Source organism: Prosopis cineraria, unplaced genomic scaffold, assembly GCF_029017545.1.
Source record: "Prosopis cineraria cultivar Desert tree isolate PC_DT_omini unplaced genomic scaffold, ASM2901754v1 PC12, whole genome shotgun sequence".
In the NCBI taxonomy this organism is placed as follows: domain Eukaryota; kingdom Viridiplantae; phylum Streptophyta; class Magnoliopsida; order Fabales; family Fabaceae; genus Prosopis; species Prosopis cineraria.
Window position 1 is genome coordinate 38,066,082 of NW_026555343.1, and position 21,473 is coordinate 38,087,554.

At 33.1% G+C, this 21,473-nt stretch overlaps 3 protein-coding genes and 1 non-coding gene across 6 annotated transcripts; all 4 read right to left on the bottom strand.

The window, feature by feature from the left end:
• Nucleotides 1-605: 605 nt before the first annotated feature.
• LOC129288218 (nuclear poly(A) polymerase 2-like) lies at nt 606-6,575 on the bottom strand. 3 transcript variants are annotated; one of them, XM_054924717.1, is made up of 12 exons: nt 5,883-6,575; nt 5,715-5,792; nt 5,154-5,261; nt 4,349-4,411; nt 4,095-4,256; nt 3,640-3,753; nt 3,443-3,505; nt 2,974-3,303; nt 2,710-2,874; nt 1,651-2,575; nt 1,274-1,337; nt 606-1,182 (listed from the first exon to the last, which is right to left on the bottom strand). In XM_054924717.1, exons 1-11 carry the CDS (start codon nt 6,015-6,017, stop codon nt 1,306-1,308), a joined length of 2,175 nt encoding a protein of 724 aa, XP_054780692.1. In that variant the 5' UTR covers nt 6,018-6,575; the 3' UTR covers nt 606-1,182; nt 1,274-1,305. The 3 variants fall into 3 exon arrangements, with proteins under 3 accessions (XP_054780692.1, XP_054780693.1, XP_054780691.1); XM_054924718.1 differs by having other exon boundaries at nt 1,644-2,575; XM_054924716.1 differs by lacking the exons at nt 606-1,182; nt 1,274-1,337 and having other exon boundaries at nt 1,494-2,575.
• A 3,625-nt stretch (nt 6,576-10,200) lies between these two features.
• LOC129289735 (small nucleolar RNA snoR135) lies at nt 10,201-10,345 on the bottom strand. Its single transcript, XR_008588223.1, has one exon. It is a non-coding gene; the product is annotated as a small nucleolar RNA snoR135 (small nucleolar RNA).
• A 1,344-nt stretch (nt 10,346-11,689) lies between these two features.
• LOC129289552 (stem 28 kDa glycoprotein-like) lies at nt 11,690-13,752 on the bottom strand. Its single transcript, XM_054926329.1, has 3 exons — nt 13,287-13,752; nt 12,516-12,725; nt 11,690-12,025 (listed from the first exon to the last, which is right to left on the bottom strand). The coding sequence occupies exons 1-3, from the start codon at nt 13,688-13,690 to the stop codon at nt 11,848-11,850; spliced, it is 792 nt and encodes a 263-aa protein (XP_054782304.1). The 5' UTR covers nt 13,691-13,752; the 3' UTR covers nt 11,690-11,847.
• Nucleotides 13,753-19,076: 5,324 nt separating this feature from the next.
• On the bottom strand, nt 19,077-20,339 carry LOC129288920 (stem 28 kDa glycoprotein-like). Its single transcript, XM_054925734.1, has 3 exons — nt 19,878-20,339; nt 19,590-19,799; nt 19,077-19,454 (listed from the first exon to the last, which is right to left on the bottom strand). The coding sequence occupies exons 1-3, from the start codon at nt 20,270-20,272 to the stop codon at nt 19,274-19,276; spliced, it is 786 nt and encodes a 261-aa protein (XP_054781709.1). The 5' UTR covers nt 20,273-20,339; the 3' UTR covers nt 19,077-19,273.
• Nucleotides 20,340-21,473: the final 1,134 nt, after the last annotated feature.

A 21,473-nucleotide genomic window follows, 5' to 3' on the forward strand; every position in this document is an offset into this window, starting at 1 on the left:
GGACCTCTTTCCCTTGTTCCTTATCAAATGAACGTAATTAATTGTAATTTTAAAAAAATGGTTAAAATAGTTCCCGAATTTCTGGTGTTATATTTTCTCAATATACATGGAAACACTCACAAAAATGTCGCATCTTGTAACTGGCAAAGATATTTTCTCTTATACACATTTTCTCTGATACACATTGTACCATACATGAGTATATTTGATTGGGATTTTCTTCATATATACATTGATTAACCATTTTAAACAGTTGCTTCGGCACTATATGGAGTAGCAGTTTTTAGTTTTGTTTTTAATTGTGACAACACAATTATTAATCCTTATAATTTTATCAAAATTTTACACTTAGTCCATATATATTTTTTTTTCAATATTTTCATTTGAGGACTGAAAACACTAAAAACTATAGAGATGTAAATAACAATCACTCAATCTCAGAAAAACTACGAGGACTAAAAAACTGGAAAAAAAATTACAAGAATTAAAAATAAAAATACGATGAGATTAGAAAGACCGACGAATGCGTTTTTCCTTTATTTTTAAACCCAAAACTCTCGTTTCTCGTGCGCACCAGACAGACCATGCGAAAAACAAAAGCAACATACAGGTCAAATAACGGTGTATTATACTATGTCAAGCCAGAAATTACAAAACACTTGTCTGCCATGTATCTTCCCTAGTTCATACCCAAACCCTACACGTAGCCAAGCCCCAACTCACCCTCTTTTTTGCTTGTTTTTCCCTCCAAAAAAATTATAGAACTAAAAGCTAATCGCACAAGAAAAAGGTCACAAATCTGCCACAAGACAGATCACCAACTGATGTTCACAGACAATCCTAGCCAGCTCTTGAGAGGACGTAAATCCCATAATGCACCAAAAGATTATGAGCTGTACAGATGTAGCGAGTTGTCACAGCTGGAAGTTCTTCAGCTAATGACAAGTTCCACATTTTTGAGGTTGCAGGAACGGCCAAGCGTGCCTGAAAAGAGTTAAGAGCAATGAACGCCACCATTTAAATTCAGTACTTACCCGAATTTGATGGGTTTTTCTTCTTTTCACAGCTGTCCCCCTCACGCACTCCAGATTTTGATCTATCCAGAAATTGATGTTAAAGTCATTTTCACTTGGTTGATGCTACATTCCAATCTCCCTTGTTATTTGTGTTAAACTGAATCTCCTGTCATGGACCAAAACAAAATCGACAGCATAAAGACAAATTACGAACAGACTTGCTTCGAAAACAGTCGTGATTGTTCAAAAAAACATGCCTTATCTCCGGCTTCTGTACAACTTGAGCCATCTATGCCCCTCTGGAATCAACCACCTTTCCTACTGCAGCATTTAACACAGATTTTTATAGAAGGAAAGGTAAATAGTCAGTGCACGACATCAGATAATCAACTGAAGAATACAATATGCAAAAATAATGACACACACTGAACCCTCAAGTACCGTATGGACACACACATTCAGCCAATTCATTTGATAGAGCTTTTAAATAGCACGAGTAACATTTTTTTTTTTGGGGGAATAAAATGGTCAAACAGTGTAATATAAGTATATGATATATAGATCAAGTCATAGGCAAAAACAAATCAATAAGCAATGAGAAGTGCGAAAGAAATTGGAAAATAAAACCTCGTACTGTTCCATCGCTGCAATGATCCTTTTCCACTTGTAATTGCATTCTCCAGAAGTGCAACAGATTCTCTCCCACATGTAACATCCTGCAAAGAGGCCAGCTCATCACCTTCTCCAACAGTCCCCTCAACTCCCATGTTATTCCCGCCATAGTCTGCCACTGATTCAAACCCAACATCCTCTGAAGAACCACCATCACTTGTGGCAGATGTAATGACACTTGAATTTGATGCAGATTCAGGTTCTTGTTCAGGAGATGTCATTCCTTTATTCATATCATTTTGCCCTCTGTAGGACAATTCAATGCTCTCCATAGATCTCAACTCTTGACCATCAGGTATGGCACCAATAGACAAACCATTGGAAGCCAAACATTGAAATCTGTTCACTTCAAACTGGCACATTCTGCTTCTTGCACTGCTACCCAAGCTATCCGATGACTTATCCAAAACATCTGAAGAAACTGAATCTTGCCTGTAAGGACTACTAGAAAGCCTTTTTACAGCAACACCATGCTTCTCACCCACCCTGCCCCCATTTTTCCTCTTACGGTTTCCCTCAACATGTTCAGTCCCATACACCTCATCTACATGAAATGATTTAGCAGGTTCTTCTACTTGTGCTGTTGGCCTTGATGGTCGAGATCTCTTGCTAAAACCATTAGGTAAAACATATGATGGAATTTGCCTTCTAAGAACATGAGAAATGTGTATTTTCATCCCAGGTTTCCAGAACATGTACATATTAACAGAATGCCGAAACTCATCAACTGTCTCCCGTATATCAAACTGTTGACCTTCTTGAACAATCTCCCCTTGCTTCCTCTGCAAGCCCATGAAGAAAGCACAATGTGCACATTGTTTAGAAGCATCCACATACTCATGAGGATAAGGATGACACTGCAACTTCCCAAGAGTGTCACGTTCAATCTGCAAAGAATATTTGATAGCAACCAATGAGTCAGAAAAGATGGTATTTGTGGTCATCATAGCAAAATTCTTCAATCCAATGGAACATATAGAACTAGCCTCATTGCTTGCCACAAAAATCTAAGATACAATACCATCAAAGTCAGCTGCCGAAGTCGAGATTCCACCCAACCCTTCCATGTTAGCAAGTCATCAGCATCAGCTGCTACAATGTCAACTTGCAGATAATTTTTATAGCTTTCAAAGAAAAGGTATGGCTCAAACATACGCCTCCAATGGGCTTTATTCAGCTCTATTTCCTGGATTGGTTAAACAAGAACAAAGTATCAGCATCAGTTACACATGGCAAAAAGGCTTAGAACCTAAATCATAGCCAGCATCTTTGAACCCACCCTTACCTCACATATCTTATTGCCATATTGAAACTGTTCCATCATAACACGCAGTGTGCTTGTTGAAACATTGTAACTAGAATTCATACAGGGATAGGCAGGAGTAATGATGGGCATATGATGTTTTCGGTCACGAGGATTTTTACGAGGATCCCAAACAGAAAATCCAAGTTCATTCTCCTCAATTGGACATAACATAACAGGATTTGGCCAGCGCCACTGAGTATACACCCGAAAGAATCGAGAGACAAGCATACTTGGAACTGCATTTGGATAGAGCTGGCACACTCGAGCAACAAGAATGGCCCAGTTCACACCACCAAGAAATCCAGTCACCTGAATTGAGCGTTATAAAAAGAATGGTGGAAAATTCAGAACAGGTAGAGCTTAGTCATTAACTGTATGGATGGGGATTGCAAGTAAAATTAACCACAAACTACATGGAAAACAAAGGACAAAAAAAAAAGCTACTCACATTGGAATAAACGCCTCGTCTTTTAGCCCAAAGTTTTAAGCACCGGAGAGTTGTTCGAAAGTGCTACCAACCAGAACATGCAGAAAAAATTAATTGGACTTGGCTATGGACACAGCAAGACCTACCTCTTACCACAAAGCCATTTCTGAAGGAACCAATTCCTACATTTCAGGAATAAATGAAGACAGATAAATTACCTCAACATTTGGAACAAGCTTTAAAATTTGATCTGCAACTCGGCATCCATTCAGACTTCGAACAGTAGGCTCGTCCACATCGTATAGGACAGATAAATCAGATATGTCCAAGTTCTGTTCATAATTGGAAATAAATGATGTTCCAAAACCAAAAGGGAAAAAAGACTAGGCAATAAAAATCCCAAAACATCCAAAGAAAAAAAAAAGAACAAGAGTCATCATTCTAATTTCATCTTGACAAAATAATACACATTAGGAAAGCCACATCCAGAATACATGTCTTCCATTTTAACTTCCAAAGATAAAGGAAATAATAAAAATCTCTAAACACCTTAGCAGCAATGAGTGAAAACACATGATGGACTAAAAGGAAATGTTTGTTGCAATTCAGATACAAGGTAGTTAATTTTAATCATGCAATGAGTGGAAATAGGAAACTGAGACTAAACACTTACTTCTGGCACAACCAAGCAAGATATACTGGCATACAGGAGATCAATTGATATTCCATCAAATTTGAATTTCATAACTGGTACATGAGCATCTGGAACTGGTTGCAGTTCCGACACCTCATCCATGTTAGCTAGAATGTCATGCAATACAAAGAAAAAGTCCTCCTGATGGGGGAAAAAAAAAAGTTACAACCCAAGAAAAAGATGATAATATAGACAAAGCGCACATATGAATAACATTTGCATTCCCAACTTACCTCTCGGTTCACATAGGTTGGTCCAATACATAACGTGTCTATGTCTGCCCCAGGACCATGAACCTACACCATAAAAATTCATTTATGGATATTATTTCAAAGAAAGAAAGAGGCATTGTTTAACTCCTTAAAAGTGATTAGTTAGCAGAGAGTGTATATCAGAATGTTATGGTAAATTCTGAATCTGCGGTGATGAATGATATAGAAACTAAAGGACTAGTTTAATAATTATGCAAGTGTGCTAGAAGTGAGTTCTTTAATGACATTGAGTTACAGCCTATAAGTACTTACTCCAGACAAAGTTTAGTGCAAACGTAATTAAAAATCCCAGGTCACATGCCGCACAAGATAGAGGAGACTGAATTCCCCAATCTATATCTTTGGAACAAAGTACTACACGCATAAATCATTGATAGGCTATCGACATTAAATTTTCTACAAATAGACAAAACTTAGATCATTGCATTTACTGGCATTGATGAAGCATTAAAAATAGAACTAAATTTTTTGTCAGTAATGTATTTTCGATATAGATGGAGGGAAACAGATGACTTTCCATTCTGATTTACATTACCATGTTTCAGATAACATGCTCAATGTAATACTAGACACTAAACACTATTTATCACCATGGATGAGAGGGCAGCAGCATTAGCATTGCCCGGAGTTACAAGACAGAGAGACTGAAAGACTGAAATGAAAAAAAAAAAAAAAAACTTGGCTTAAGGATGACACAGCAGTCATTCCAAGGCAAATTCCAGAGTCAAAATGCACCGCACATCAAAAAAGCATCAAACAAACTCACGCCTAGTCGATAAGAACCGAATGTGAGTATGACAGCATTTGCATCTTCCACCATTTGATCAGTGTATCCCCTTAGTCGAGTAAGTTGCTTCACCCAATCCTTTACTATCTGGAACAAACAAAAATTTTACAGCAAAGTTAATATTAATTTGGGGGAGGAGTGGCGAGGGAGAAGCAGCGGGTTGTCATAACATGACAAAATTAGTACCTCCGTAACTACAACAAATAAAAGAGAAAAGTAGAGAATCACTTCAACATGCATGCAAACAACAACTAGAATATCTTGCCGGAAAAAAAATAACAACTAGAATATATTCCTTCATGCTAAATAGAAACATCAATCCAGATCAATTCAAATTTCAAACATACAGATCATGATTACTAACACTTCACGACCAGCACCGCCCATCCCAATAAAATTTAAGCCCTTAACAGTTATGCGACGACACACCAAGGCTACCCATTAAAAGTTCCATCCCCGTAAGCCAACAATGTGAAGGTATATTTGCTCTAAAAACACATCAAAATGAGAACCCGTAAATATGAAGAGATGCACAATCACCTGTCCAAGTCGATGAAGGACCTCTTCTCTCCTAGCATCCTCCTTCTTGCTCTCATATAGCCCAGAGTGAACCAGAAACTTCCATGCCGAAGAAAAAAATTATCAATAATTCAACATCTAGTGTTTAGACCTGCGAAAAGTAAGGTACTTTAACACGGAAAATCAAACCTTCTCTAACTCCAAGGTCCTTTGTAAATCAACCGCCGTCGGCCCAGCCATTGATATCGGCTTCGTCACGCCGTATTGCTTCGCCCCAGACTGGAAAGGTTGCGACAAAGCCGTCACTCCTCCGGAGTTACTCATCTCAACCTCGTAAAAAGATTTTTCCTTTTCTATTCTCTTTCGAAGAACAATGGTCCTATCAAAACCTAACGAAAAGAAAATGAAATAGAAACCCACTGGTTCCAAACGGGAATTCAAAACAAACCCCGAATACGAAAATCGGATTAAACAAAAAATCGGAACCCTAAAACTCAAGAAACACCGACACTAGGAAAAGATCTAAACAAATAATAATATAAGGAAAGACCTAATGCGAGCGGAAGTGGAGAAAATCAAAGCCCTAGATCCCAAGAAGGGCCGTGGAAAAAAGGGGGAATTCCCGCAAGAAATTATGAAGATGTTAATGTTATAACCAAATCGGATCAAAGGATGGAAAATAAGGGAAAACAGAGACGAAGCCGAGAAGGATGATAGCGTCGGTGAGGTTGAGAAGGAAACAGAGAGGACCGGAATCAGGAGCGAGCCGGAAGATCGCGGTGGGTGGGGTTCGCGGGTAATTGAATTTTCTGAGATATTAATTGGATTCTTCGTTTCTCGTGCATCCTTTCCTCTTTGCCCCCTCTCTCTCTCTCTCTCTCTCTCTCGCGTTCGAACTATTGCCTTTCCCTTTTCATGATAAATATAGTAATAATAATATAATATAAATTTTAATAATTAAATACAATCACGATGGATCCGTCAATCACTTAAATGATTAAATTAAATAATTAAATATAATTTTATTCAAACTGACGTCACTTTTTGAGGAAAAAGAACATATGTCGTGTCACTCATTATTTTTTGCCTCTAAGTTTTATTTTCAAATTTAAACATATATCTTTTTTTAAAATATCTAATCTTTTTAATCTTTTAATTAATACAATTGATTGATTATTGATCATCCGATGATAGTTAGCTTTAATGTCTAGTTTTATGTCTCCTCAACTTAATATTTCTTTAATACTATCATTTTTTTAATTTTAATTTGATTTGATATAAATATTTATTATTATAATTATAATTATGCATATACTCCCTCCTTCTTAAAATTATAAGAAATTTTTCGATAAAATTTTACATATCAATAAATATTATTAAATATACTTAACAACTGTATTTGTTCAAAATAAAAATATGAATTTTTAAAAATAGTCATCATTTAATATATTAAAAAAAATTAATTATAAAAAAAAAAATAATATATATTTAATGAAATTTTTATGTACCCAAGTGTCTTATGTTTTCTAATAGAAAAACTCTTTCAAAAATAACATAGAAGAAATATTGAATAAAAGGTGGTAACATTAATAAAAAATTTGATACAGTTAATTCAAATTAGAAGCCCATCTCTTCATATTTTTCATCATTCTCAATAAAGTGGAGGTTGATTAGTTTTTTTTTTTTTAAGTGAAAGTTGATTAAAAAAAGAAAAGAAACCAGTAGAAACATAAGCAGGACTGTTTACCCAAAAGGAAAAAGAAAAAAAAAACAAAGAAAAGAGGCATGACTAAATAGGAAATGGAAATATCAGTTTGTCCCTATAAACATGAAATTCAACAAAACATAACTAATCTTGTACAACAAAAATCTAGCATAATCAATGATCATCAACAGTATAATGTTTTTCAACTTCAACACGGGTGAGAAGATTTATTGCCTTAACACAATTAGCACAAACTTTCACTTGTTGAAGACCAAACTAGAAACAAAGCGATGATGCTTACAATCTCTGTAGTCGTTGGTGGGCAATTTGCCTATATTTGAATTGAACCCCATCCACTTATCCTTACTATTTCCATTAACACTCACAACAACGGACACTTCCCTTCAACGTCTAATCTTACTTCTGTTCACACACACACACACATCTATATATATTAATATTAGTGTTTGGTTTATTTAAGATGAAAAAATAAGTAATTTAATTTGTAGAGATTTTATAAAAGATAGGCGTTATTTTATATTTCGTTACAATAATAAAAAAGTGATTATTGGTTAGTTATTTTTATTTTTTAAAAATAATTTATTATTTAATTATTTTAAAATTTTATGATATCTTCAAAAATAATCATAAATATTTTTTATTCTAGTTATTTTAAAAATTTTAAACAAACATCATAAACACTATAAAATATTTAAAAAAATAATTATTTTTTCATAAAATAAGTTGAAATAATTATACCCTTAAAATGTTTCCTAGATTAGTTAGAATTTAATTAAATTTTCTTATCATTTATATTTTTTAATATTATTTTATATTTTATTTATTTTTTAATAAAACAGTATATCAGTAAATCTAAATTATCTTATTATGTTTTACTTAAGTGTAGGATTAGGATGAGATTTGTTATCATCTTAAAGTTTTAAAAACTCTATAAATAATTTTAGGATTTTTCGGTTGTAGATATATTTAATTATTGGTGAAGAATTTTTAGCTTTCCAACTTTTTTTTCCCTCACTTTCTCCTTTCTCTCACCTCCCTTTCCATTCTCACATCAGGCCATTACAAAGTCAACAATAATTTAATAGGGAATATGATATGATTTTTCGTTGTATTAATAAAGTTATATGATTTTTTGCCAGCTAAAATGGGTATGATTTTTATTTTAAATTCATCAAAATATATATTATTTTTTGAGAGTTTAAATATTAAAAAATATAAATATTTTTAATCTTTTAAAATTAATAATTTTTTTTTAAAAAAATATTTTTATTAAATAAATCACTTTATATTTATTTAAAGTGAATCATTCTATTAAAATAGAGTTAAATATAAAAAATATTAAATAATTATTTTATTTAGAGTTAAGATTTGAATAAAAATACTTTAATTTTTTTTAAAGGAGTATGACACAAAATGATGATCACGTTTTGGTCAGCGCACCGGGGTAGTGCGAAACTGTGAAATCATTCATATTCCCGTTAATAATAATGCAGATGGAGATATTTCTGGCGATTATGCCGTGTGAGTTTTTCCGCCCGCCGGCAAGAAAAATAGCTTTTTGGAATATTTGACCCTTCAACATTTCACGACGCTAGGAAGCAAGCCAGCTTCTTCCGAATTAGACTGTTCGTATAGTCCATTATATTATCAAATTTAAAATGGGCTGCCATAATTTCTGACTGCAAATCGCATGCGTATCATCAGTGATGCTTATCTACTATTTAGGGACCATAATTTGGATTTTTTTTCCCTTAGAACTTGATTTGTCCCAATTTATTAATAAGATTTAATAAAGTACGCTTGAGATATCCTTGTTCACAACATGATCCCATGTTAAATATGCATAAGAGTCATAATCAGGCTTCCTTGGTATGATCCAAATATTCGAAACTATTATCCCAATGTAGAACTCAGCTCAACAGCCTGTTAAAATTTACTTTCTTCAAACAATACCATCTTGTTTTAGAATGGCCTGAAGCTATGCAAATTGCAGCAAGTTCTGCTTCAACACATTTATTTGCTCGGTTGCTCCTGTCAATGATCTGATCCAACCACAAGCTCTCTAAACGAAAGGCAAAAGGAAAGAGCGAATCCCTATCCAGCGGCTCTTGAAGCCTGGGATTTTTTTTGGTTATCCGCATTTTCCTGCTGTTTGAGGCACGGAGAGCCTCTTCAAATCTTGATTCGCCCGCCAGACCCAACACACCCATTGCCCAAAACTTGCATAGTATAAGCTATATTCTTCTCTTTTGGGCCACGATATGAGCTATATTCAGGCCATAATATTTTGATTTTATGCTGTATGCCAAAAAAATTAATTTAATGCTTAATATCATTTATCTTGTTTAATGCTCCTTGATTCATTTATCATCATGTTATATATATTGATGTGATAGAAAAACCTGGGTTCATGCGATGGTTTTGATATTCTGTATCCTGTTTGGGTTCGAGTCCAGAGAAATACGGCTCACTCGACACAGCAGGTTCTCGAGAAGTTATCGACCCTCTGCCACAAGAACAAAACTGCGAAGATTGTAGCATAGACATCATTACTCAGATTTTATCCACATGATTTATATTATATAGTGTTAGAAGACCACGATTCCGTGAATTGTTCAGGGAGTACGGAGAGCTCCTAAGCCGAAAATTCCAAACTGCAGAATTGCCGTGCAGCAACAGCATAAGGATTTCAACATTGAGATCCCTGCTAGAGCTGAATTAGATGTTAACAAGGCCATTCTCACAATAATCCTCCCAGTTAAAAGAATGATAGAAAGTGGAAAATGAAGGGAAGATGATTGTTGTGAAATCCAATGACAAAGATGAAACCCAACTGCCCTTCTTCCCTAAATCTGTGTAGCAGAGAACACTTTCGGAAGAGTGCATGGAATCGAAGCACAATACCGATACACACAATCTCTGCATCCCAATCTCAATTCGAGACATCGAAAATCCAAATATTCGAAACTATTAGCTACGAAACCCAGAGATCAAAAGAGCATCAGCTAAACAGAGGAAACGTTCAGGGACGATGGATGAGATTCGGGCCTGTGCATACACAAGAAAATGAATTGAGGAGGCCACAAAACCCTAAAAATTTTGAGGCGTAGTGGGCCTGAAATGAGTATAAGCTCAAGCATTACTATTGAAGATTGAGTGGGCCAAATTTTTCCTCCAATTGAACACATTACTCGGCCCATTTTATCATTATGTTAAAATGACTTCCCTGATATTTTTCTAATGCTGTTTTTTTTTTCTTGGCTGATATTTTGATGTTCCCCAAAGGGTTGAGTAAGTTATATTAGACATTTTTTTAAAAAAAATATTGTCACATAGTGGATGTTCTATTTGTAACGCATAAATTCAGCTATGTAATTATTAATTTATGATTTCTTTAATACACTGGAAGAATTTAAACATTTGAATTTTAGCCTCCATTCATGCCCTACTAAATCCTAATTACCATCTGAACTAGTTTCATGCAGCCATTATTGATTTATGAATTAAGTTAACTTGTGAAGCCAACTTTTTCCTTTTCAAGCGTTATAATGTCATCGACTCATGGGTGGGGACTCACGTTGTATGTGTATAATGTATCTGGAAAAATTCAAATCTCACAAAAAGAAAAAATCATTTCTCACCCCGCTCAGTTTTTCTTCTGTACCCCATTTGCTCTTATAAAAATTTTCACTACCATACAATTTTTTTTTACCTAATACTATATATATATATATATTACTTATAGGTATTCTCCTATTATAAGTAATTATATTCAAGACAAATCATTAAATATAAATGCCTCCCCCACTTAAACACTATATAAACTGATGCTTATTGTATGACATCTAATAATTAATTACCTTTTTTATCTGGAGGCAGAAATAATACATCTCATTGTAAGATTGAGAATGAAATTATAAGAGTATTGACGAGATGAATAAATATATAGTAGTCTCATTTTTTCATAGCTCGCAAGTATTTTTCTATTAAAAATAATTATGATTAAAGTATGGCTGTATACTAAATGTAAGTATTTTTGTTTGTGAGAGTCTAAATTTTAATTTGCTAGGTTGTGATAATTGCTGTCATTGTCATCTTTCACTCTTTTAGTTCAAGATCTCTAACATACATACATACATAGCACGTAAATATCCATCCAACTTTTTTGTATCTTGTATACCTTACATTTTTAAGATTAAGAATTGAAATTCTTCACACACACACACGTTTAAAATATGGACGAAATTTAATTTGATCTTGATGATCCAGATTTGTGAACCCATCTGGTCCGTAATATTTGATCAATTTTTGGTCAATGACAGAGTGAAGCGACACAAAACATTAATTAAACTTGCGGAACGTACGTAGAGATGATGGCATGATGATTGGAAATAACAGAGACACATTACAGATACGATACATGTCAGATCAACTAATGTAGTAGAGGGGATCGGGTAACTTGAAAGTACGTTTGCCGGTATTGGTTCCCAGAAGATCACTCCATTGATCTCCTATGTTCCCTACAATTCTGTATCCACTCTCCTCCACCTTCTTCCTCTCTGCCGATTTGTATTCCACTGCCGTTTTCCCTCCATACGACCCATCTCTGCAACCACACACCAACACACATTGTCGTTTACTTTCCGAGTAACTCTAACTCCGTCCATTATCATTATTTTTGTTTCTATTCAACTTCCCCGATCTGATCTCATGCTTCATGCTACCAGATTTTTAACTTTATTATTAATATTCCATTAATTAAGCACGTTACCTGAACGTCTAGCACCCTAATTAATTAAATATACATTTGAAACTTCACTTTATAATTTGATTATTATATTATCAATCACATCCATCCCTGCAAACCACCCAGATTTCTTCCCGCTTATTTTTCTTTCCTTAATTATTTCTAAATCAATCATCAATTATAGTGTAGAGTTTTAATTTCATTATATATGTATTATACGAACCTAATTTCATTATTTAAGCTAGATGCATATGATTCATCTAAACTCTTGTGGCATCAATTTTCTTACACTTCGCCTTTTTATGATACGATGATATTTAAAAGTTATGAGAAAGAAAAAGGAGGTTACTTGAGAATCAATTTCTCCCAGGAACGAAAGCCGGCAAGCCGAAGATTGTAAGCTGTAGCATTCCTTTGGGACTCAGGCCTTCCTGTTAAGAATACGATCTTGATGCCCAGTTTCTGCAACTTGCCGTACAGTTTCTTGCTCTCTGGAAGTGCCGGTGCCTTCTTTTCCTCCACCCACTTGTTAAACGACGTCGCATTGTATGGCTCCACCCTTCCCATGCATTTTTAAACATCAACAACAACAGTAATTCCACCACATCACATAATTTCATTTCTCATTCTAATTAGTTCTAACAACACCCTCCCTACACACGCACTCTAAAATTAAACAAGTCCAAACAATCACAACAACAATGATAGGTTACTCATTGTGAATCATGGACCAATTTTATTGTAAATGGGCCATCTCTGAATTGTAATAATCACTACTAGTGAGTGTTTTGCTTCTAAGCAAAAGTGCTCCCATAGATATGCCTGAGAGTTTTTAAAGTATCCTTGTATAGTCAGTGCTATCAAGAGCTAAAAGAAGTGTTCTCATAGGTTTTATTATTATTATTATTATTTTGTAATATAATGAGCTTAATCAATATCTATCTCGGATTTGAGCCCATGTATAGTGCGTAAAAAATTCACTGGGAAAACTTTACCATATGTCACTGCGATCCGATATATTCAACTTGATTTAGATTAGTTAGAGTCTATTGCGATTTTGGAACACCGTATGATATAACAACAAATTAAAAAGAATATAAGAATACAGGATAGGACGTACCCGAAGCCATGTCTAGCATAATGAGGAAGATTAGAGAGCGTAGTCTCATCAATGTCAAAGACCCAAACGTCTTTACCATCCCCAGTGAGATTGAGCTTCCTTGCATACAAATAAGCTTCACGAGCCACAGCTTTAGAATCCTGTCTGTACTGGAAACCTAACATGTAATTCCCGATATACCCTTCACACTCTTTGGGTACAGTTTTCCAGTCTATAATGTTATGAGCTTCGACCCCAAGTCTCCAACTTGCACAGTTGATTCCCTGAAGAGAAGCTCCATAAGAACCCAACCGAGTTTTCAGTCGAAGAGGATGGATCAGGTAGGGTTCCGAAGAGGCTGAGGCCGCCATAATGGAGGCTAGAAACACAAGAGCCACCACCATTATTGTGGTTGTTCTGATCATGGCTGAAGAACTGATCGAATTATTAGGGTTTTTTTCCCCATTGGATATGAAATGAAGTTGAAGCTCACAAGTACAGTATGTATAGTGGTTTCTTGAAGATTTTCCTGCGTTTTAAATATAGTTCTTTTCTTGCTATCGGACAGAGTCTTAGGAATATTCTTCACGTGGTGTGATAGTTGGCCGGCCAAACAAGGCAAATCAGGATTAATTACATTGAGATTTACGCATAATTAACCATCTCATGAATAGTTTAGTGGCCATTGGCATACATTACAAGATTTAAATCACATGGTAGCTCCAGTTTTAACTGATAAGTAAAAGCGGACCCATGTATCTTCAAGAAATTATATTTGAAAAATGATCATCTAAAAGTTTAAAGCTAATGTTAATACACTAATAATTATTTGTCTTCATCATTTTTTTATCTTTTCCTTTTGAATCATGTGATTTTTGTAGACGTTAATCTTGAGCATGTACTTTTTTTAAGGCTCTACATACTTTGGAGGAAACATATATAATTCAAATCTTATCAATCTACCAATTTGATCAATTATTAGTTGATAGCTTTGAATTATCTGGATGCGATCCGTACAATTTGTATTTTATTTTTTAATTTATTTTTATTTTTAAACTCATAATTAAAATAAAAAAAATTTTAAATTCTTTTTTATCAGAACTATTTTAAATCCAAATCTCAATTACAACATATATAAAATAAATGACATGCTACGCCGCTTCTCTATTTAAGTCATTAATTTTAAAATATCTGTTACTTTAAAGCTTTTGTTTTGTATCGAAATCATGTTCGTCTTAGAATTTTAAGGAAGTATTAATTATTTGCCGATGATGATGAAAGGAGTAGCATATTTGCCTCTGAAAAAAATAGAATAATAATATTTTTGCTAACATAATTAGATTTTATTATTGTATGCTAGTTAATAGCCTTTTTCATCTCCTAATCCATGTTCGTAATTTTTTTGGTGAGACGACACATGGAACATATTCGACCAACACTATATATTAATCTCCTCTAAAGTATATTGAATGTAAATGGTATATCTATTTAACCATAATTGTCCATAATTTCAAACAACATACATTAATGAAAAGTACAAGACTAAAAATTATTATTGTATGCTTGCAGCAGTGTAATTTTAAGATCTTTCTATGCATTAGGTGCTCAAAAGAAGACTGCAAAAAATCAAAGAGCACTACTGATGCATGCATGTTTATGAACAATTTATTTTTATAAATTATACATTTCTTGAAAAAATTGTGAAACCCACGCATGACTGTAGGTATAATTCTCTGACATGCTACCTGGGAGCATGCGAATCGATGTGGACGGAATAAAAACATCCGTGACACTTGAAATGGTCAAAGGTAACGAAAATAAGTTAGACAAATTCATCAATATTAAATAATACATGTCAATGAGTAGATAATAAAACAATTAATTCACGTGATTCCCTTATATATATATGTATGTATGTATATATGTATGGCGACAAAAGGATAACGTGCATGATAATTTGTTAATTTGGAATTGCTGTTGGGCATGGAATAATTGAGAGACAAGGACTATGTGCTATATGTATTAATTAATTTGTTAGGTAGGATTTGATCTTTTCCTTTGATTTGCCTCACATAAACCAAATTCAAGAATAATAATTTTTTCTTAGGGCTGATTAACGAAGTTAGCCATCACTATCGCATGTTTATTTCAATTAAACAAAACACACAATCTTCAAGCCAGTAATCAATGCATGCCGACCCGCGTATCATATACATACATCACTACTATAAAATATTAAATATATAACATGCATGTGATTCAATCATGTCTTTTTATTTTTTTTTATTGCACACAGACATGTCTTTTTATATCAAATAAAAATTTAATATTGGTTTGCCATGTGTTGTGAAGAACTAACTCTAACTAGATTCAAATTTAGTTGCTATTTTTTTTTCTCATGTTTGTTTTCTACACATAAACATCTCTTTTAAGCCAAAATATAATGTTATTATTGCAAGTTTTAGATCATTTCTAATTAGTAATTACTAAATAATATATCCTTCAAATTAGGTAGGTGTAGTATAGGTAATAGTAGTCTGGGCTCCTCATACATCATTCCAAATTTAATTTTTGGAAGTGTATATGAAAAAATAATTGTTTAAAAAAGGATAATTCTTTAAATATCACTTAAATTTTTTAAAAGATTAATCTCACGATTGTTAATTGTGAGATACCTTAAGTAACATATATATATATATATATATCGTTGGATGTTCCCATGTAATGGTTGAAGCAGGCTAAAGGGCCAATATTAATGTAGTTGTATGGTATTTCGTATTCCGTATTCCACGGAGTAGTTGCTAATTAGTAATATGTACTCGAGCACTTTCATGCTCAGCTAAATATACCAATATAGGATGGAATTAGAAGTTGACACATGAAGAGGCCAAAAATGAAACGTTATAAGAAAGTGGGGGCCAAAATTAATTCTCACATATTTTACAAATAAAGACCATAGTGTGGTTTTCAATGTAAAATCAAACATAGCTTAAATAGTTATATCTAACATGACATTTCATCATTCCAAAGTAAAAAGAGGTAACTTAATTATTCTCAAAATCAAGATTATTTATGAATTATGAATATATAAAATTATCAAATTCTATTTATAATAATTTAATAAGTGAACCATCCTTATGAGCTTAAATTAAAATTAGGTCGCCAACTGCGGCTAATTAAGTGGAGGTGCGTGATAGTAATCGTAGATATTATGAATATTGACACACGTATTAAGAGGAGATGACCCATAGCAAGTTCTAAATTAAATCATAATAAATTTTTGGAAAAGTTTGACTAAGTTATACTTACTATTTTTTTTTTATTGAATCTATATCTAAAGTTATCTAAAGTTATTTTCTGTAAAACTATAAATTATGAATAAATATTTAAAAATTAAATTTGATTTTCCTTTTTTATTTATTAAGAGTAAATCGAAAATTAGATTATTTTTTGATTATTAGAGAGCATATATAAATATAAAAAAGTATTGTTTTTTTTTAAAACACTAGGAATGGTGTTAAATAGAGTTTAACATTTTTTAAATGTGATCTATTCTATCTTTTTTTAACATCAACTTGTTATAGGTCTAATCCATATTGCAATAATGCAATTTAATTATTAACAACATTTATAGTTTTTCAAATATTGGTTATTATGTCCCACAGTGACGTGCCGTCTCTTTTAAAAAACATACTATTTTATTGTTTCAATGATGATGGCAACTTTTCTTTTCTTTTCTTTTAAGAAAGAAAAAGAAGATTTTATATTTTATAAAAAACAATGAAATGAGCAAAAATACTGGAAAAAAAAAAATCTCACCTAAATTCACCAATCCCAACTTCAGACAATTTAAATCTGGCAATGGACAAACCCTAGCATGACATGGGTAAGTAATGATATGATCTCAAAATCAGAGAGAGAGAGAGAGAGGACCATACTTGTTTCAGATATTATCCAAAATTCATTATCGGGAAAATGGAATTTTATATAATTTCAGAAATTTTCTAATACATGAAAAATTAATTTAATTATGAATCATTAAGTAATATGAACCTCATAAAGAAAAAATTCCTTTCATATTTACATGATCCGTTTTTAAACTCATTAGTCTATTTGTTACATTTTCTGATATGAAAAAGCTCCTTTTAACCCATCAAAACTTTACAAATAAATAATATTAATCCGCCAAAAAAATATATGTATGACTCGAAATTTGTAATTATATATGGGCTAGTTTAAGTTATACATATAATGAATATTTGTAATTCTACAACACATTATTATGATTATAATTATACAAATATTTACTTTTACTATCATCACTTGAATAGTGCCCTGACATATACGCTGTATAAGATTCTTTGGTGACCCAAAAGGATGCTGAAAGTGAAAGAATTGAAATAGATGATCATAACCATGACGAGTTATTATTGTTTTTTTTTTTTGCCAACAGTTACTGTTGTTTATCATTGTGTGATTTATTAATAATCTTTAAGACACAGTAAGACTTGTTTTAAATTTTAATCAGTCTCTTGATTTAACTCATTTAAATTTTACCTTTTAAATTCCAATATCATGTCTTTATGGTTTTTATATTATTTTATTTAGTCACATAAGACAAACAAAGTTACATGGTTGGAGTATTTAATTTGTTTTTAGGATATTCAGATTCTGTCCATAATTTTTTTTTTAAATAGAGAACGAAGAGGAAATTCCGAAATTGTCCAGTTGAAACTTTTACATATATTTTAATTTTAATTTTTTTCCTTTTTGGCCCCTACATATCTTATCGTTCGTCATTGGTTCAAATTTTTGTGGCGCTTCGCAGTACCATTTGGTTGGCTCCGCTGTAGTTGGCCTCAGCCTCATCTGCAGAACACGAATAGGACCATTTTGACGTGGTTGACTTACACCGGCAAATACTAGCTCGAGAAAGTTAAATTAATTTATCATGAGATGTGGGATTCAAATTAGATATGTATTTAGGTTAAATATATGTGTCAAAGACATTCCTTAGCTACCCATGAAGCCGCCTTCAATTAGTAATAACATTCTTGCATAGTGAGGGTTCGGATTAATTTATGCTGATTGTGGTAAATATCCTAGATTTCATAGAATACCTTTGTGGAATTAAAAATAAAAAGGAAAAAAATTAGAATCTATTTAATTGTGTTTCCATTTATTTGTTCTCAAAATCTTATTTTGTAATATAAGTTTTAAAGTTGTTTTCTAGACCAAAACGAAAAGAAAATTCATTTGATAACGATGGCTTATAATAATGGTTGATTATATCTCAAATAGTTTCAGATAGTCAATATGTAATGCGCTTTAAAAAAAAAAAAAACAAAAATAATTTTTTTTAAGATATTTTCATTTTTTAAGAAATAAAAATGAGAATATTTTTGAAAAAAATTAAATCTAAAATCAAAAATAATTTTTTTATTTTTAAAAACAAAAAATAATTCTTAAAAATAAAATCAAACAAGCCTTTAATTATTTAATCTTTTATGACTTGCTTAGAATTTAATTCATAAAATTTAGCTCAATACAATTCAATCCAGCAAGTTTTAGTCATTTAATCCGTTGATGCGTGCCTCTTAGACTAATTAAACAATTAATGCAACCCCTTATTGATTAAAAATTTTGTGAAAGTGCATGTGAGGACTAATTTATAAAATGGATGAAACTGAAGGGATTGGGTTAAGAAAGTTTGGAAACTGAATTGTAATTACCAAGCAAAAATTAAAGGGGTTAAATACTTAATTTTCTAAAAAGGAAAAAAGAAAAAGAAAGTTACACTAACATCAACTCTTGAGCAAAATGGTAAGCCTCATTATTTCTTGCGGATGGAAACATTACACAGCAACACATATCAACTTGGAATTTCTTTATTGATTCTACAGATATAGAAAGAGACATTACTAATCCTTATTAATTACTTTCTCTCTCATGCAAATTATAATGCTCCAAACTGATCTGCTGGAGTAACGTGATACGGATCTCAATTCTCAACTAATGTAGTAGAGCGGGTCGGGTAACTTGAAGGTCCGATTGCCCGTATAAGTACCCAGAATGTCACTCCACTGGTCTCCGGTGTTTCCGATGATTCTGTACCCACTCTTCACCAGCTTCTTCCTCTCCGCCGATTTGTACACCACCGCCGTCGTTCCCGGGTACTCCGTCGTATTCCTGTATATGTATATATATATAATATAACCCCAAACTCAAATCCATATAATCTCACACACACACACACACACACACACACACATATAACAGTACTCAAAGCTACACGGAACACACACACACTCATGAATTACTTACTTGAGGATCAGCTTGAGCCAAGTGTGGTAGCCAACGTTCTTGAGGTTCGAAGCAGTGACTTTCTCTTGACTGAGTGGTCTTCCAGTGATGAACACGATCTTAATGCCCAGATTCAGCAACTTGTCGTACAGCTTGATCGTCTCTGGTAGTGCTGGTGCTATCCCTTTGTCCACCCACGCGTTGAACTTGGTCGAGTTATATGGCTCCACCCTTCACCCCATATATTCATTAATGAAATGAAAATGAAGGAAGACAGAAGAATATATACACACTGGCGCAGACACATACCCAAAACCATTTTCCGCGTAGTAAGGAAGGTTGGAGAGGGAAGTCTCGTCGATGTCAAAGACCCAAATGTTTTTGCCGTCTTGAGTGAGATTGAGAGCGCGAGCGTAAAAGTATGCCTCTCTGTTAACTGCTTTGGAGTCTTGTCTGTAATGTTGACCTACCATGTAGTTGCCGACGTAGTTTCCGCACTCTGCCGGGACGGTGGACCACTCTATGATGTTGTGGGCTTCCACGGCCAGCCGCCAGCTAGCACAGGTTATGCCTTGCACGGTGGCGCCGTCTTTGCCAGAGCCGGTTTTCAGGCGGAGAGGGTGGATTTGGTAGGGTTTTTCTTCCGAGCCATGGGTTGTTGCTACAATGGAGGTCACAAGGAGAAAAGCCACTAGGGCCTTCATGGCTTCGTAGCTTAGAAAATGCAAGAGAAATCAGCAAAGTCTTGGAGGATTGAATTCGCCTTGGTTTTGCTCTCTCTCTTAAATAAGCTTCTTTAATTTGTCTGTTCCTTTCACGCACATTTTCCCCTATATATTTTTGGAACAATAAGCTAAAACGTGTGATCTTATATGACTGATATTGGTTTTGATTTTTTTTTTTTAAATGATGACTGCAATTTAGAGGTAATTAATAACATTGAAAACAAATAATGATAATTAAATCGAGAACATGATTATTTAAAAGTGATTGAAAAAGGTTCATTTTTTTGTTGTGAAACTCGTGATATTTGGCTCAATTAATTTTTTACACATGCAAATTACCGAGTGATTAATAATTATCTAGAATTTTTTTACCAATATCTAATATATCTATGGCTATAATTTTTTTCTTTGGGTCATGAGCCCTTTCCTGCCTGAACTGCTGTGAAAATTGAAAAGCCACAGCTTAGAGAGAGAGAGAGAGAGAGAGAGAGATTTGTGAATATATTATTTTATTTTTTTTCTTTCAATATCATACATGATAATTTATTTAATCACTACAGATACATTGACTTATTTTCACTGTTACGTGAAACATCAACTGTAGCTCAACCTGTTTACGTATTTAGGTTTTGAAGAAGCAAACGCCTTCACTTTTTAAATTACCAGAGCATAATGGCGATTATCTTTATATCTATATGTGTGTGTGTATATATTACTATTCTAAGTAAATAATCGAAATTAAAAAAGCAATTGTGCAAAGATCCCTGCTAACAGTATTATATGGTAAAAAAGAACTGACTCTCCCCTGGAGGAATGTGAGCAACGCAAACTTTTGTTATTGAAAAAATAAAACTTTATGTTGTTTCACTTTTCTTGCATTTTATTATTAATCTTTGTATTATTTTAGCATTTTAGATTTTTAAATTTTTATTTTTTATTATTTTAGATTTCTCCAAAATTTGCACACTTTATTCATAGAGAAACTTAAAACAATAAAAATAAAAATATGGAAATTTAAATACAAAAAAATATAAAAATCAATAATAAAATACGAGTAAAGTATGTAGATTAAAAGTTATGTTTTTTAGGGACGGATCTAGGTGTATAGTGGAGGGGGCCTTGGCCGCCCATCCCATTAGTTGTGTCGTTTTCTACTGATTTAACATGACATATCTTTTAA